The sequence below is a fragment of the Oryza sativa genome, chromosome 2 (assembly GCF_034140825.1).
Source record: "Oryza sativa Japonica Group chromosome 2, ASM3414082v1".
Classification (NCBI taxonomy): Eukaryota; Viridiplantae; Streptophyta; class Magnoliopsida; order Poales; family Poaceae; genus Oryza; species Oryza sativa.
This window is the reverse complement of record NC_089036.1, coordinates 4,409,202-4,426,146: the sequence shown is the minus strand read 5'-3', so window position 1 is coordinate 4,426,146 and position 16,945 is coordinate 4,409,202. Positions and strand designations below refer to the sequence as shown.

General features: G+C 43.6%; 2 protein-coding genes across 3 annotated transcripts; one reads left to right on the top strand and one right to left on the bottom strand.

The window, feature by feature from the left end:
* Window positions 1-1,674: 1,674 nt before the first annotated feature.
* LOC107276884 (tubby-like protein 4) lies at window positions 1,675-4,026 on the top strand. Its single transcript, XM_015767261.3, has 8 exons — window positions 1,675-2,338; window positions 2,423-2,599; window positions 2,766-2,821; window positions 2,918-3,020; window positions 3,115-3,204; window positions 3,322-3,417; window positions 3,536-3,603; window positions 3,713-4,026. The coding sequence occupies exons 1-8, from the start codon at window positions 1,745-1,747 to the stop codon at window positions 3,786-3,788; spliced, it is 1,260 nt and encodes a 419-aa protein (XP_015622747.1). The 5' UTR covers window positions 1,675-1,744; the 3' UTR covers window positions 3,789-4,026.
* On the bottom strand, window positions 4,002-8,861 carry LOC4328500 (ubiquitin receptor RAD23b). 2 transcript variants are annotated; one of them, NM_001425701.1, is made up of 13 exons: window positions 8,510-8,816; window positions 7,708-7,869; window positions 7,010-7,048; window positions 6,867-6,934; window positions 6,736-6,780; window positions 6,149-6,326; window positions 5,933-6,064; window positions 5,795-5,860; window positions 5,259-5,306; window positions 5,041-5,150; window positions 4,679-4,760; window positions 4,440-4,572; window positions 4,002-4,338 (listed from the first exon to the last, which is right to left on the bottom strand). In NM_001425701.1, exons 1-12 carry the CDS (start codon window positions 8,573-8,575, stop codon window positions 4,459-4,461), a joined length of 1,110 nt encoding a protein of 369 aa, NP_001412630.1. In that variant the 5' UTR covers window positions 8,576-8,816; the 3' UTR covers window positions 4,002-4,338; window positions 4,440-4,458. The 2 variants fall into 2 exon arrangements, with proteins under 2 accessions (NP_001412630.1, XP_015622748.1); XM_015767262.3 differs by having other exon boundaries at window positions 4,081-4,338; window positions 5,795-5,863; window positions 8,510-8,861.
* Window positions 8,862-16,945: the final 8,084 nt, after the last annotated feature.

Sequence of the window (16,945 nt, the reverse complement as noted above, 5' to 3'; positions counted from 1 at the left end):
TCCCTCCGTCAAGGGATTTTGGTTGGATATGACATATTTCTCTATACAGATTCGTTGTACTAGGATGTGTAAGCCTGTCAAGATTCGTTGTATTAGGATGTGTCACATCCAAACAAAATCCCTTATATTTAGAGCAAGTTTAATAGTATAGCCAACTACTAGCTCCAATTCATCTATAGCCAATCTAATAGCTCATTCATACAATAGTTACATACTACACTATTAATAGCTGGTCCCATATGTCATACGTACAATGTGTCTTGGAGTCTGTGCTACAGCTGGCTACAAATGTGTAGCCCGCTGCCCTTCTCTCTTCTTATTTATCTCCTTAAAATATGTGTATAGTTAACTTATAGCCCGCTATTGTACCTGCTCTTAGGGACGGAGAATGTACTCCCGTGTGGCTGTGTTCTTCTCAACAAGACAACAAGTTAGGAACTCTTCTACACACGTAAAACGGAACAATTTATTAGCACATGATTAACTAAGTATTAACTAATATTTCTAAAAAAAATAGATTACTGTGATTTTCTAAACAACTTTTCTAAAATAACTGTGAACATTTAGAAAGCATGCGGGTGAAAAAAAGAGTGGATGGAGCTGGGAAAACCAGCCCTCGTCTCCATAGAGTGGAGATTGGATGGAGCAGACCCCGATCACCATGCACACCTCCGCCGCTCCGTCGCCGCCGCACGCCGACGATCGCCGCCGCCGGAGAAGGGGCACCCACCCACCGCCGCCGGCGGCGGCGCGCGGAGGCCAAACCAAACCACCCACCCAATCCATCCCCGCGTTTAAATTTGGGTGGCGTTTTTTTTAACAAGTTGCACTGCATCCGCAAAATTCGAGCACCCTGATGATTGCTGCTTCCAAAGCTGGCGTTTGCAGTTTGCTTCGTACTTGCGCATTAAACAAAAGCGGCTCACATGTTTGGGAATTTATTGGAACCGCAGCTTTATTACGGATGGATGGAATGCGTCAACGTTACGGCCCCGCTGTTCATCTTATCCTTTTTTTTTATCAGTTCATTCATTTATTGTACTGTTCGCTGCTGCTGCTCGTCCAATTTAAGCATGCCATGGTTTTCTTTTGCGGGAAAAAAATAGGTAGGAGTAATAATTTTTTGCAGAGTCAGCTTTTAAATGAGCAAATTTGAAATAGATGAATTAATATACCTCTAGATTTTGAAACAACTTTTTGATAGTATAAAATAGAAATCAATCCAATCTACTCCCTCTGTCCTAAAATATAAGTATTTTTTAGCTAGTGTGTCCAGATTAATAGTCAAAAGTTGCTATATTTTGGGACGGAGATAGTAGTATGGAGTACATCAGGATGTATCCAACCAAGCACATTTGAAAAAAAATTGAATTTCAACATTTTTTGTATAATGTTTAAATGATCTGGATTCTGATGATGACGTCCGCGTGTTCCATTCAAATGAGGGGGGCACACAGTACATGAGGTTTGTACTTGTGTCACCGAAATGGCAAAATCCAAGGAAGAAAAGCTCCAAAAAGGAATCAAATCAATCCACCCCAAAAAGTCCAACCCCCAACCAAGACGGCGACCGTTACCACGTTTCAAACCCAAACCCACCCCCCTCTCGCGTTTCAAATTTAAATCCTCCCTCCAAATCACCACCACAAATCACAAACCCAACCCCCACAATTTGAATAAGACAAACACACAACCTCTCTCTCTCACACACACAGAACTCGCGAGCTCTCGCGCCTCGCCTCCCATGGCGGCCACGAAGCGGGAGCCCCTCCGCCCCATCAGCTCCAACGCTGGCACGGTCGAGAGACGGGCTCGCGGCGGCGCGGCTGCGGCTGCGGCGGCGAAGGAGAAGGAGAAGGAGAACGAGGTGCCCACCGAGATTGGGCGGGGGAAGGATGGAGGGGAGAAGAAGCCGCCTGTGGTGGTGGCGGTGGTGGTGCCGCCGGCGCCGCCGCTGAAGCCGTCGTCGCTGCAGGTTCGCATGAAGGCCGAGGAGGAGAAGGAGAGGGAGGAGGAGGAGGAGGGGTCGTCTCCGGCGGTGGCGTTGGTGGCGGGGTTGCAGGTGAGGATGGGGCCGAGGGGGAGGGAGCTGCTACTTCCACCGCCGCCACCGCCGCCGCCGCTGCCGCTGCCGACGTCGTCGTCGTACGAGGCGTGGGACCTCTCCGACAACGAGGCGGCGCCGGCCTCGTCATGGGCGACGCTCCCCAACCGCGCCCTCCTCTGCCGCCCTCTCCCCCTCGACGTCGGCAGGTGCACCTGCATCATCGCCAAGGAGACTCTCGCCGCCGCCGCCGCAGGCGCCCGTGGCGTCGCGCTCTACTCCCTCTACACCAACGTGAGCCTCTTCCATCCTTCATCCAAATCTTCCTCTCTGGTTGCTTGCTTGCTTGAGCGAGTCTAATCGGCGGCGGCGGCGCAGGAGGGGCAGGGGCGGCAGGACAGGAAGCTGGCGGTGGCGCGGCACCGGAGGAGGAGAGGGAGGTCGGAGTTCGTGGTGGCGCAGAATCTGGACGGCATCTTCTGCACCTCCGACAAGAACTTCCTCGGCACATTGAGCTCAAACCTCGTCGGATCCAGATACCGAATCTGGGGCCAGGTACAACAAACCACAACCTCCTCTCTCTCTCTCTCTCTCTCTCTCTCTCTCTCTCTCTCTCTCTCTCTCTCTCTCTCTCTCCTTCCTCATGGTGATAGTTTGATGGAGAATTGGAGATGAGCCGCCATTGATGTGGGTGTTCAACTGTCCATGGTTGCAAATGCAGGGGAACAGGGTGGATGAGATCAAGAGCCAGTCGAAGCGGCTCCTCGGCGTCGTCGCGTGAGATTCGATATCCGTTTGGGGTCATTTCATGCAGGAATTGTGAAGGTTTTTGAGTGATTTTTGTTGAATTTGTCAGGTTTTGGTTTTGTGCAGGTTTGCGCCTACTGTTACTACGCTTACAGGGAGCTTCAGAAGCATGAGGGCTTGGATTCCCAAGAACCAATCCATTCATCTGAAGAACAGCAATTCAGCTCAGGCAAGTGAATTTCCTGTTGTGGAGGTTGGAAATTCAGTGGAATAATTCATTAGGCTAAGAATGTGGTTTTTGGAATGTTCAATTTTTTTTTCAGATTCAGCACATCAGTGGGCTTCCAAAGGATTGGCAAGAGAAGAAGATCAAGGCTGATCAGCTCTGCTCAAGATCTCCTTTCTACAACAATGTATGCAATTTCTCTCTTAAGATTTTAAAATGACTCTTGTTATTTGATTGATACTATGCCAAGATTCAGAGTAAGCTGATAGCAAGATGTTTGTCCTGCTGCATTCATCGTTCACAGATGACAAAACGGTATGAACTGGACTTCAGAGAGAGGGCAGGGAGGATGGGATACAAGGTGCAGCCATCGGTGAAGAACTTCCAGATGACTTTGGAGGTAAACAGAGCAACCTTATGCTGTTGCCACACTCCTGAACTCTAATTGTTGGATCTGATTGGAATCTCATGGCTATCACAACGGAACAAACTGTGAGTAATTTTGCTTTGTTTGGCAGGAGAAAGGAAGGCAGACAATATTGCAGCTTGGTAGGATTGGCAAATCCAAGTACATTATGGACTTCAGGTAAGTTAAAAAAAGAAAGCAATAATCTTCATCATAGCAGGGTGTAATTCTGAATTTTTTTATCAGTCAAAGAGCAAAGATTCATTAGCATAAGCATCGTTTGTTGTAGGTACCCATTGACTGGCTACCAGGCATTGTGCATTTGCCTGGCATCCATCGACTCCAAGCTATGCTGCACACTATGAGATGATGTATCGGAGATGTGAGGGAACCTCATTTGGATTGGTGGAAATTCACAAGAATTTTATAGGATTTAAACTAATGTCCGTAATAATCCTGTAAATTTCCAACATTCCAAAGGAGTCCTGGCCTATTTTGAATTGAGTAGCGATTTTGTAAGAGCAATTGTCCCATTCTCGCCTTGAGAAGGGGCTAATAATGCAACGGAGCTCTGTTCTCGACAATCGCAATGTTTTCTGCACACTATATTTACTGCTCTAGAAATCACGAATTGAATAACACAAACAGGACAGAAAATGTGGTCAACACAATTCACATCCATTGAAATTTCTGGCTAAAAACGGATGGACAAAAGGATCCGTCCCTCAGACAGCTCGAATAAATGTTAAGCCATGTATTTGAATGCTAAGCCAGCAATTAAATAAAGCAAGTATTGTACAAGAGATAAATCGATGCAACGCGGTGTTAGCTCCATCTCAGCTTGTTCAATTTGGATCCAAAGCACCCGCAAACTTCAAAAGTCTGATAAATTGCAGGGCAGGTGTACAGAATAAGCTGTCATGGCCCCCACAAATAAAACATAATCGTTAGTGCATGGTTTCCTACTGAACCAAAGACAGGGAAACAGTCGGCCAGGACATGGCAAGAGTTCTCACCGGGTTTAAATAATTCCATCTAATCTTCATCAGCAGCATGTTCAAGAAGGTAATTTGCTGCGAGTTGCTCGTTCCTGTCACAGGCGAAGAATGCTTCGATGACACGTGCTCTGTCAAATCCCATGCCTTCAAGCTGAAGCATGAAAATAATTCAAAACATTGTTGTTATGTAATGTTATGTACACTGTATATACTTCTGTAACAAGAGGTAATAAGTGAGTTAACTATGTTGTACATACCCGTCCAATCGCCTCTTGCTCTTCAGGTGTGACATTGATAGAATGGGGCATCTCATCCTGGTCAGGTTGGTCTAAGAAGTCCCTGTATCATCAGGAAGCAGGCGAGTGCAAATGAATACCGGAGTAATGCACACGTACTACCACAGAAAGTCCATAAAAAGGTGTAACCATATTGTACAAGTAGCACCGAGGAAAATCCATTGAAAGAAGTTATGGGAGTGTGCTGAAGCAACACAGAGAACATACCAATGGCATTTCAAGTTTATAATTGATTTTTTTTTCATTTCGCATTAACGAATCCTATAACCCTATAACAAATCAAATGAAACCAGAATTGAATCAAGCAGATGAACAGTTCATACCCATCAGCACCATCAAAGGGCTCATTTATTAACTGAAGGAACTCATCATGGTTCTCCTGAATCAACCTCAGAAGTTGAGGATTCTTCTTGCTCAGTTCCTGGAGCATAGGCTATAACATGATACCAGCACAAAGATTAGGCAGGTGATACAAAATAAGCCATAGCAGGCTATACAAGATAATCCATAGCATGTAAACATGTCAAACAAGATAAATGACCTGCAATATTTGTGGGTTAGTATGAACCATTTCCCGAAGCGCCTGAAACTGCAAAATAGTGAAGATAGCGGTGTTATACTTCAACAATTCAAACAACGCAACGTTATACTGAATGGAGGTATACCAAAATGATGCTTTTTTTTCTCGAATACGCATGAGGGTACCAAAATGATGTGAACATTAGGTCCTGTCTCAAAAAAGGAAAACATGATATGGAAGTTTCACTAAGTTGATGCTCACACCATACAGGGTGGTGCGCTGTTCAAGCACAAAAGATGACAGGGTATGCTATCAAAATAACAATAATAAATCAGAAACAATGCTAGCAGCATCAAAAGCATCTTATCATGCATACAGTGGCTCCATTGCTGGCTATGAAAAGCTAAAAGGTAGTTATCCGGTACCAGACAAACAATGGCAACATAATTTATATATTCAAGAAACACTATATTAAAAAACCAAATATTTGCTCAGGAAAATTATACTGAACAAAAAACAAAAATAATCTTATATGGCAAAACAGAGAGGATGACAACCTGTTGGTTATGTCTAAGGAACTCAAGTGTTCCACCACCAGCACCACCTCCATCATTTGCATCGCCCTGCTAAATTTCAATTGTTAAATACATGCAATAGTAGGCGATGGTAATGAATAACCAAGATAGCATATAAACCTGTGGGAAAAGATTTAACGGGGATGCGTTTGGAATTCCAGACAGACTGGCTTCCCTAGTAGAAGATGGCTCGGTTGTGTTTGCCCCTTGACCACCTGCTGGAACAGCAACCTCCGCTGTAATTGGAATGCCCTAATGTTTGGGAGAAACAAACATTATCTATTAACGTTAGAAAAAAAAGAATAACAAACATTTACAGGAGGAAACAGAACATACAGAATATAGATATTCAACAGCACGCTCTGGGTTGTTATAAGCTGCACGTAGAGCTCTTTGGACTTTATCTCTGTCCCAACTGCCACCACCCATTTCCATCAGCTGGTTAATCGTAGTGTCAAGATTGCTTCCCGACAATAGATTTGATGCTGCTTGACCATATGCGTTTGAAGGGGCTCTAAAATAAAAATAAGTTTTAGCAAGCATATAAAGTATATTTCATTAGAAAGTAAACAGTGGAACCCATATTCATAAGACCAATTCAGATCTATCTTCCATAGCTATTAGAATCCCAAAATTGATCAGGACTAAAGCCTAACTTCCTGCTGATAGCTAGCAAGTGTGTTTTTTTCCCCTCCTCTCTCGCAGACCACAATTTATTAGTTCATCTTATCACGTATGCGTGTATGCCAGTCTTCACAATGGAACCTTATCAGATGTGGTAATGTATGAAATGTTGAATGATTTGAGTGTGCTATCAAATTTAAAGAAAGGAATTTTCCTTCGGAGTGACCACGTCACGAAACAAGGATATTAGTGGCAAAAAAGGACATAGCACAAATATTGATTGCAGACTGGAAACATACTCCGCAGGTGGCCTTTCGGGCTGGGGTGTTCTTGTAGGTGCAACTCTGCAAGAGCACAATACATCCACCTAGTGAGTAATACCTTATATGAATGGGGAAGATGCAAAAAAGAAAGTCAATAGTGCACTCACAGGGGTTGAGGAGCTGCTCGTGAAGCATCCGCAGGAGTTTCTTGCCTGGTCAAAGGGGTGCTTGAAGTCTAATAACGGATCATGCAGTCAGTAAATGAAAAAAAAAAACATTTGCATATACATCTAAAAAGTAATAGTATTACCAGTGAACTTAAAGCTCCACTGGAACCAGAAGCTTTACTCTGCAGAGAATCAGAGATTAAGTAAATAATCATGTCTTCCAAAGCAACACAAGAAGAGTACAAGCATGAGAGGAAATGTCGGATAATGTGATTATAGATAATGGTAACTGTAAAGCCAGTAGATAGAGAAGCGACTGTTGACAGGTCATGAAAATTAATCATAGAAAGAAGCATAAGAACGATTCAGGTGTCAATTAAGTTTGGTACTGTGGCATAGAAGAAACTACCCATAGTATAGCTGCTACGTGGAAAGGACTATTAATCATGTTCCTTATTCGCCCATGTCAGATTATCAGAAAACCAACATGCATTAAATGAGGCCAGAGCCAGGCATATTCATCGTTTATGAATATCCACAAAATGATTACGTCTCGCAAGTTATTGTTTAACTGTTTATGCTATTAACTCCCTCCGTCCCATAAAAACAAACCTACTATGGGATGTGACACATCCTAGTAGTATGAATATGAAGGATGTGTCACATCTTGTACTAGGTTTGTTTTTTATGGGATGGAGGGAGTATATGGAACGTCATCGTGTTTTCCTTAACAACTAAGTTTGCTGCACCGTTACACCCAGCATCCAGTCAGAAAAGAATTAAATGAAGCGTAATAAATAACATCACCATTTAAATTATATACAGCACATACGCGGCCTACCTTACTAAGCATGACAACTAAAAACCCAACTTCACTGACTTTGTTCTCTTCCAATGTACTTTCATCTTTCAAAACCTTGCCATTGTGAATCAGCAACTGTTGGCCCCATGGGTAGCTATCCTTTCCTTGTATCTCTTCAATGATCTTCTTGACAGCCATAATCTGTTCCATAGTGTACAAACAGAAAAATCCTGGAACGGTTATATATGTAGCAGAGCCATTTTTGCTATAATTATAGAAGACGTAGCAGACAAGAAATAAATATCTAAACCCCTGTTGCACCCAGGGTTTCAAATACTGGTTTTGGATGGAATTATCATCCCCCAGTGAAACCTGACAAGTTTTACTTTTATCCAGTAATCAGCCAGTACAATGCTATGCATTCAATATTTCAAAGGAGACGATAGCTCCTTTCGGACAGTAACCACTTGCTAACATTGCTGCGCCTGAATCATCATGAACACACTGTAAAACTATGAGTCCAAAGCAGACGATAGCTCCAAGCCTGCAGCTTAATCCATCCATCCTCACGAACACAGCTCCGAGGGACTATCATCATCCAGGCATATCCACTACATTACCATATAATAATAAATAACTAAATAACAGCAAACAACGAGCCCTCCAACGAGGTGAGCCATACTTGCTGAAACGAAACCCTAGCGGAGCAGGACTCAATGGCTACCTCGCATCTACATTGGTGGAAACCCTAGCAAAAATTCTCCATCTCCCCACTAACGAAAGCTACACACGAGACGGGGAAAAGAAAATCGAAATGGGCGTAGGGGGGAAAATTTCTCACGGTGTCGTTGGGCTGCACCCGGATCTCGAACTGGGTGCCCTTGAGGGTCTTCACCGTCAGCTTCATGGCGCCGCCGGAGAGTCGAGCACGCCCCCACCCCCACCCAACCCGCAGCCTCTCTCGGCTAGGGTTTTAGGCCCGCCGGTCGATCGGCTCGGTAGCCCTAACGGATCATGCAGAGAGGAGACCCGCTCCTACGTCGCAGCACCGCCGAGCGGCGGCTAGGGTTGGGGATGCGGCGTCGTCGTCGTCGTCGGCGGCGGAGGAGGTGGCGGCTCGCGGAGTGGAGGGGAGGGGAGGAGGAGGCGCGTGGCGGTGTTGAGGTGCCACGCGATTGAAGACGATCTCTCTCTCTCTCTCTCTCTCTCTCTCTCTCAATTAAGTGGGCCACGCGGATGGTTGACGGGCCGGCCCATCTGAGTTTGTGGATGGGCCCTGTGCGGTATTTTTTCATTTTAAATTTTTATTTTTTAATATTTATAGAAATATTGTACCGGCGTAAATATAAACATTTACAGAAGTGACGTGAGGGACGGACAAGTTGAAAAAAAAAAAGAAAAAATGCATTTTTTGGCAGGACAAAAATTGCATTTACCCCCTTGCAGCCCTTGTAGAGGACGGCAAGGGACCTAAGTGCAAAATGCGTACACCTTGACGCCCTCTACTTGGACGACAGGGGCCATTTGTGTAAATATTTTGGATGGTATAATATTTCTATAAATATTAAAAAAATTAAAATTAAAAATGAGAAAAATTCGGCCTTGTGCTTACCGGAGTACTCCCTCCGTAAAAAAAAAAGTCTAATTCTACAGATAAATCTGGACACACAAAAAAAGTCCAATTCTAGAGATGAATCTGTCACTGGTGGAGAAACCATCTTTCGTCGGTCGGCCGATTTCCACAATAGTCCCGGATGCAATAAAAACCGGGACTAAAGATGATCTTTAGTCCCGGTTCAAAAGGGTAACGGGCATATTTGATCTTTAGTCCCGGTTGGTACCAACCGGGATTAAAGATCATCTTTAGTCCCGGTTCGAATGCTGTCAGGGCATGTCAGGCCCCCCCGGGATCTTTAGTTACCAACCGGGACTAAAGATCGTAACTTTAGCCCCGGCTGGTATTACCAACCGGGGCTAAAGATCCTGGTGATCTTTAGCTCCGGTTGGCGCTACCAACCGGGACTAAAGTCCCACCCCTATTTATATGTCTTCTTCCTCCTCCAGCTGCCCGAGCAAGCTTCAAAATTTCTTCAAAAAAGAGGGGAGGTCATGCCAAAATTTCTATTGAATTTATTTTGGTGATTACATACAAATCGGAGGTGCCTAAAAGGTTTGCAACTTCATCCTCCAATGTTTTTTTTGTCATACTACATTTGCACCTATGTTTTGCACACTTTTTTTGTCTCCAAAATTTATAAGTTGTAAGTTGATGAGAGAGAAAATGTGTGTGGGGAAGAAAGAATATATAGAAATTTAGTTCATTTGCTAAACAAGGTATTATAAAATAGTTGAGAAGGAAAACTCTAGTGAAAGTTAATCTTAAATAATAGAAAACAAACTAAAATAAAAATTAAAAGAAGTAAAACACATTAAAATTAGTTTAAAACTTTACAAATAGTTTTTAAGAATTATTTGGTGTAATATTTTATGATTTTTGTATGAATAAAGATATCTTATAATTATTGTATGACTGTCATTATTGTAAGAATAATTATTTGTGTACGGTTTTTTTTTGACTCATGTAGATGGATCGGCAATGGATGTACGCTGACCGGCGGTCCAAAGAGTTTATTGACGGCGTGCACTATTTTTTGAGAGTGGCCGAAGCTAACAGGCAAAGGGGTTTTATTTGTTGTCCATGCAATAAGTGTAAGAATCAGAAGGAGTATTCTGCATCCAGGACTATTCATTTCCACTTGTTTGAGTCGGGGTTCATACCAAGCTATAATTGTTGGACATCCCACGGAGAGCAAGGTGTTGAAATGGAAGAAGATGAAGTGGAAGACGACAATATTCCGGACTTTGCTCAGTATGTTGGATTTGAAGAAAATCAAACGGGTGAGGAGGAAATAGCTGCTGATGGTAACGACGTTGCGGATGATCTTGGTCAGATGTTGCAGGACGCTATGGAGGACTGCGAAAGTGAAAAGGAGGCCCATAAATTGGACAAGATGTTGGAGGACCACAGAACTTCGTTGTACCCAGGTTGCGAGCAGGGGCACAAAAATTGGATACCACTCTGGAGTTCTTGCAATGGAAGGCAAAAAATGGGGTTAGTGACAAGGCATTTGGCGATTTATTGAAACTCGTCAAGAACATTCTTCTCGGGGGAAACAAATTGCCCGAGACAACGTACGAGGCTAAGAAGATAGTCTGCCCGTTAGGACTGGAAGTTCATAAGATTCACGCATGTCCGAACGATTGTATCCTATATCGCGGTGAGGAGTATGAGAACCTAGAAGCATGCCCTGTTTGCAAAGCACTACGATACAAGATTAGACGAGACGATCCAGGAGAAGTTGACGGGCAGCTAACAAAGAAGAGAATTCCTGCTAAGATGATGTGGTATTTCCCTATGATAGCACGGCTAAGGCGTTTGTTCAGGAACAAGGGGAATGCTAGAATGTTGCGATGGCACGCTGAAGAGCGTCAACAGGACGGGATGCTGAGACACCCCGCCGATGGTTCGCAGTGGCGAAACATCGACAGAAAATTTAAAGAATTTGGAAAGGACGCACGAAACATACGGTTTGGTTTGAGTACGGATGGCATGAATCCTTTTGGAGAGATGAGCAGCGGCCATAGCACTTGGCCCGTTACGATGTGTATCTACAACCTCCCCCCTAGCTATGCATAAAGAGGAAGTACATAATGATGCCGATTATTATTCAAGGCCCCAAGCAACCTGGTAACGACAACGATGTGTACCTAAGACCACTGATCGAAGATCTTAAACAGTTGTGGAAGAAGGAAGGTGTCCCCGTGTGGGACGAGGACAAACAGGAGGAGTTTAACCTACGAGCGCTGCTGTTCGTAACCATCAACGATTGGCCTGCACTTAGCAACCTATCCGGACAGTCCAACAAGGGGTACAAGGCTTGCACTCACTGTATGGATGAAACAGAAAGTACGTATCTTAAGCACTGTAGGAAGGTTGTATACATGGGTCATCGTCGATTCCTTGCAGCAAACCACCTGGTACGGAAGAAAGGCAAGCACTTCGAACATAAGGCCGACCACCGTACGAAGCCTAAACATCGCAGCGGGAAAACAATGTTTGCTATGGTTAAAGATCTTAAAGTAGTGTTCGGAAAGGGGCCTGGAAGCCAGCTTATAGAGAGCGAAGATGGTCACGCGGCGATGTGGAAAAAGAACTCTATATTTTGGGAGTTACCATATTGGGAATTCTTGGACGTACGCTACGCAATCGACGTGATGCACCTCACTAAGAACCTTTGCGTAAACCTTCTTGGCTTCCTAGGTGTATACGGAAAGTCGAAAGATACACTGGAAGCACGTAATGATCTGAAGCATATGGAACAACGCGGCGACCTTCACCCGGAACCAAAGGAGAAAGGAAGCCATTACTTGAGTCCAGCCAGCTACACTCTTAGCAAGGCAGAGAAGGAAAGTATGTTTGAATGCTTGGAGAGCATAAAGGTACCGTCTGGATACTCCACGAATATCAAGCGAATAATAAGCACGAAGGAGAAGAAGTTCACAAACCTAAAGTCTCATGACTGTCACGTGTTGATGACACAACTGCTACCAGTTGTAATAAGGGGTATCCTTCCAGACAATGTCCGGGCAACAATAACAAAGCTATGTGCATTCATGAACGCAATTTCGCAGAAGGTCATCGATCCGGATAGATTAGAAGCCCTTCAGAATGAAGTGGTGCAATGTCTCGTCAGTTTTGAGTTGATATTTCCACCTTCATTTTTCAATATAATGACGCATCTGCTTTGTCACCTTGTGAAAGAGATCCGTATTCTCAGGCCTGTGTACCTACACAACATGTTTCCTTTCGAGAGGTACATGGGCGTTCTGAAGAAGTATGTTCGTAACCGTGCTCGTCCAGAGGCAAGCATCGCCAAGGGTTATGGAACAGAGAAGGTCATCGAATTTTGCGTAGAATTTATCGAAGACCTTCGCCCAATCGGGGTACCTGAATCACGCCATGAAGGGAGACTACGGGGAAAGGGAACTCTCGGAAGGAAAGCAATAATGACGGTAGACAACAATTTATTCCGTAAAGCCCATTTCATTGTTCTGCAACACTCTTCATTGGTAGCTCCTTACATCGAGGAGCACTTGGCTCTAGTTCGCGCCAGGAACATCGGTAAGTCCGATGCATGGATTACACAGCATCACATTGATACTTTCCCCACGTGGCTACGACAACATCTCATGGGTAACGAGTCGATCAACCAACAACTTGTCTTCCTGGCGAGGGGACCGTCTGGGTCGATCGCGACATTCCAGGGATATGAGATCAATGGGTACACATTCTACACGAGAGCCCAAGACATGAAGAGCACGAACCAAAACAGCGTTGTTCGTGTCGATGCCATGGGACACGATGGAACAACTGCCACGTATTACGGTGCCATCGAGGATATATGGGAACTTGACTATGGTCCTCTCAAGGTTCCTCTGTTCCGGTGCCAATGGGTTAGGTTGACTGGTGGAGGCGTAATGATTGATGACAGTGGTATGACAATTGTTGACCTTAACAAGGTTGGATACTCGGACGAACCTTTTGTCCTTGCCAATGATGTAACGCAAGTCCTTTTCGTGAAGGACATGTCTAGCAAAGGAAAGAAGGGCAGAGGGCCTGACGAGCCTAAGCGTCAAGTGGTTCTCCCAGGCAAAAGAAAAATCGTCGGAGTTGAGGACAAGACTGACGAGGATTATGATCAGTTGGATGGGCAACCCCTTTTCACGGTGACGATTGACCCTAGCATCCTCCTATCAAATGAAGACACACCTTACTCACGCAGCGATCACAAGGAGGGAACAATAGTGAGGAGAAAGTACGTGCGGTCAACCGTCACCGCCGATGTAATGCCGTAATTATTGTGTACACGATGTAAACTATTTTGGATGTATTGATTATCCATATAAATCAATTGATGTATGGCAAAATTTACTATCATTCATATGCTACATTTAATTGACTATCATTCATATGCTAATTATAATTGACTAGAGAATTTTTAAAAGTATTAAATCATTCATGTGGCATTTACAGATGTTAATTAGAGTTTTTCACAATTTAATTTACTATCTTTCATATGCTACTTATATATGACTATTCGAATTTTTAAAAGGTTTAAATCATGCATGTGGCATTTACATATGTTAATTAGAGTTTTTAACATTTAATTTAATATAATTCCTACACTAAGTATATATGATGATTACAATTTTTATTCATTTTAAATCATGCAGTATGTACATACATATCTTAATTAGAGTTTTTACCAATTTAATAATATCATTCAGATGCTAAGTATATATGATTATTGGAATTTTTATTAATTTTAAGTCATATATTTTCTTATTAAGATTTATCCACTTAATTTATTACAGACAAAAATAATTTTTCGAAGTAATTGTCATTAATCTTTGTACTTTAAATAATGTTAATGCATTAACTTCTATTTTAGAAACACATATGTAAGCGAAAATAATATGCAGTGCTATAATCTTTAGTCCCGGTTCTTAACCCTAACCGGGTTTAAAAAGAATTTGGAAATAGCGGGAAAAGATCTTTACTCCCGGTTGATGAGAACAACCAGGACTAAAGATATCTTTAGTCCCGGTTGTTGAGAACAACCGGGAGTAAAGATCTTTTCTTTAGTCCCGGTTGTTCCCCGATGCGCGCCCTCGTCTTCTCCACCAACACTTAATGTTTTTGGCCGATCGATCTCTCTCGGCCTCTCTCCTTCGCCGCCACTGCCTAGGGTAAATCCCCGCGCCGACGCCGCCGTATCTCGCCGTCGTCTCGAGCTCGTCGTCCTCGCCGCCGCCTCCGCCTCCTCCGCCGCCGCCGCATCTCTGGGGTGAGAGCCGCTGCCGCCTCTCCTTCATCGATCTCCGATCTCGATCTCTCTCTCCGTCACGCCGCTCGCCACGAGACGCCGCGCCACGACGACGCCGCGCCACGACGACGCCGCGCCACGCCGCCGCCGGCACGCCACGCCGCCGCCTTCGCCGCCGCGCAACGCCGCCGCCGCCACGCCGCTGTGCCAAGCGTCGGCCCGATGCCGCCACACCGCCGTTAACGAACACGTGAACAAGAACGAACACGTCAACGTACGTTGCCGCGAGAACGTGAACGAGAACGAGAACGATCGAACGAACGAGAGCGAGAACGAGAACGATCGAACGAATTAACGTGAACGAGAACGACAACGAACGTGAACGAGAACGAATGTGAATGAGAACGAGCGAACGAACGTGAACGTGAAATGCAATATATATATATGTTACTTCGCATTTATCCTAATACATATTTTTTTGTATCTTGCAGAAAAGACGTGTTGTCGGAGTCGTTCCTCAAGCCGGAGTGGAAGAGCTAGCCCTAGAAGGAATTCGTGCAGGCAAATGACGTAATAATATAAATGATTGTTATATTTGTAATGCAATTAAGAATATTAGACTTGTAATTAGACTTAGCATATAAGAATGTGTAGTGTTCTAATATTATTTGAGTTTTAATATAAGATTATTTTATTGCAAATTAGACTTAGTATGTAATTATTGACTACGGAATTGGTGCGACTCCTAGCAATTGACTATTATAGTCTTAATTAGACTTAGCATATATGCACGAAACACTTAGCATACATGACTATTTTAGTCTTAGCATGTAATATTATTTGAGTTTTAATATAAGATTACTTTATTTGTAATTAGAATTAGTATGTAATTATTGACTACGGAATTGGTGCAACTCCTAGCAATTGACTATTGTAGTCTTAATTAGACTTAGCATATACGCACGAAACACTTAGCATATACATGACTATTTTAGTCTTAGCATGTAATATTATTTGAGTTTTAATATAAGATTATTTTATTTGTAATTAGACTTAGTATATAATTATTTACTACGGAATTGGTGCGACTCCTAGCAATTGACAATTTTAGTCTTAATTAGACTTAGCATATACGACAGTTACACTTAGCATACATGACTCTTTCAGTCTTAGCATGTAATATTATTTGAGTTTTAATATAAGATTACTTTATTTGTAATTAGAATTAGTATGCAATTATTGACTACGGAATTGGTGCGACTCCTAGCAATTGACTATTGTAGTCTTAATTAGACTTAGCATATACGCACGAAACACTTAGCATATACATGACTATTTTAGTCTTAGCATGTAATATTATTTGAGCTTTAATATAAGATTATTTTATTTGTAATTAGACTTAGTATATAATTATTTACTAGCTAGGGTTGTATAATATACGTCACCTAGACTTAGCTTATGTCATGATTTGTAATTAGACTTAGCACGTAAGGTTGTGTAGGGTTCTAATGTACGACATTTACACTTAGCATACATGACTTAGATTGTTAAAACATAAATGTCTCGTGACTTAGCAGATGTTTCTTGTATCAACAGATGGCTGACCACGATGAGGAACAGATATTGTATGATACAATCGCGGAGGGAAGCAGCCAGTACTGGAATAAAGAAGAGGGGAATGGGGATCCAAACCAGTACTTGAACGAGGAAGGGAACGTGGAGAGGGATGCGGAGGGGAACCAGCAGGGGCACGTGGAAAGTGATGTGGAGGGGAACCAGGAGGAGGAGGCTAGTGGTAGTCAACCCTCCGTTGGACAGAAGAGGGCACACGGGCAACGAGGTGCAGCGAAGAAGCTTGAGGGTCGGCACATCATAACGGAAGTGGAAGAAGATGGACGTCCTAGTGCCCCGGCCGAAGCCGCCAAGAACTATGTACGTCACAGCGGTTGGGTTGTGCGGGATAACGTGCCTGTTAGTACGGTGTACTGGCGAAGAACAAGGGCACGCGGAGATCATGAGAGCTCTGTCCCAGATTCGGAGAAAGAGATGCTGTGGACCACAATGCTCGAGACATTCACCCTTCCCGCAGGTACAGAGGACAAAGTGAAAAGGTGGACTCTGAAGAAAATGGCAGAACAGTTTCAGAGCTTCAAGGGAGAGTTGTACAAGAAATATATCCTGAAGGGGCAGACACCGAACTTCGACACATTCCCAAAGCTAAGGGATCACTGGGACGAGTTCATTGCATATAAGACAGGTGAACAAGGGCAGGCGATGATGGAAAGAAACAAAGAAAATGCCGCCAAGAAGAAGTACCATCACCACTTGGGGTCAGGAGGCTATAGCGTCGCGAAGCCGAAGTGGGAGGAGATGGAGGCTAGCTTGATTGA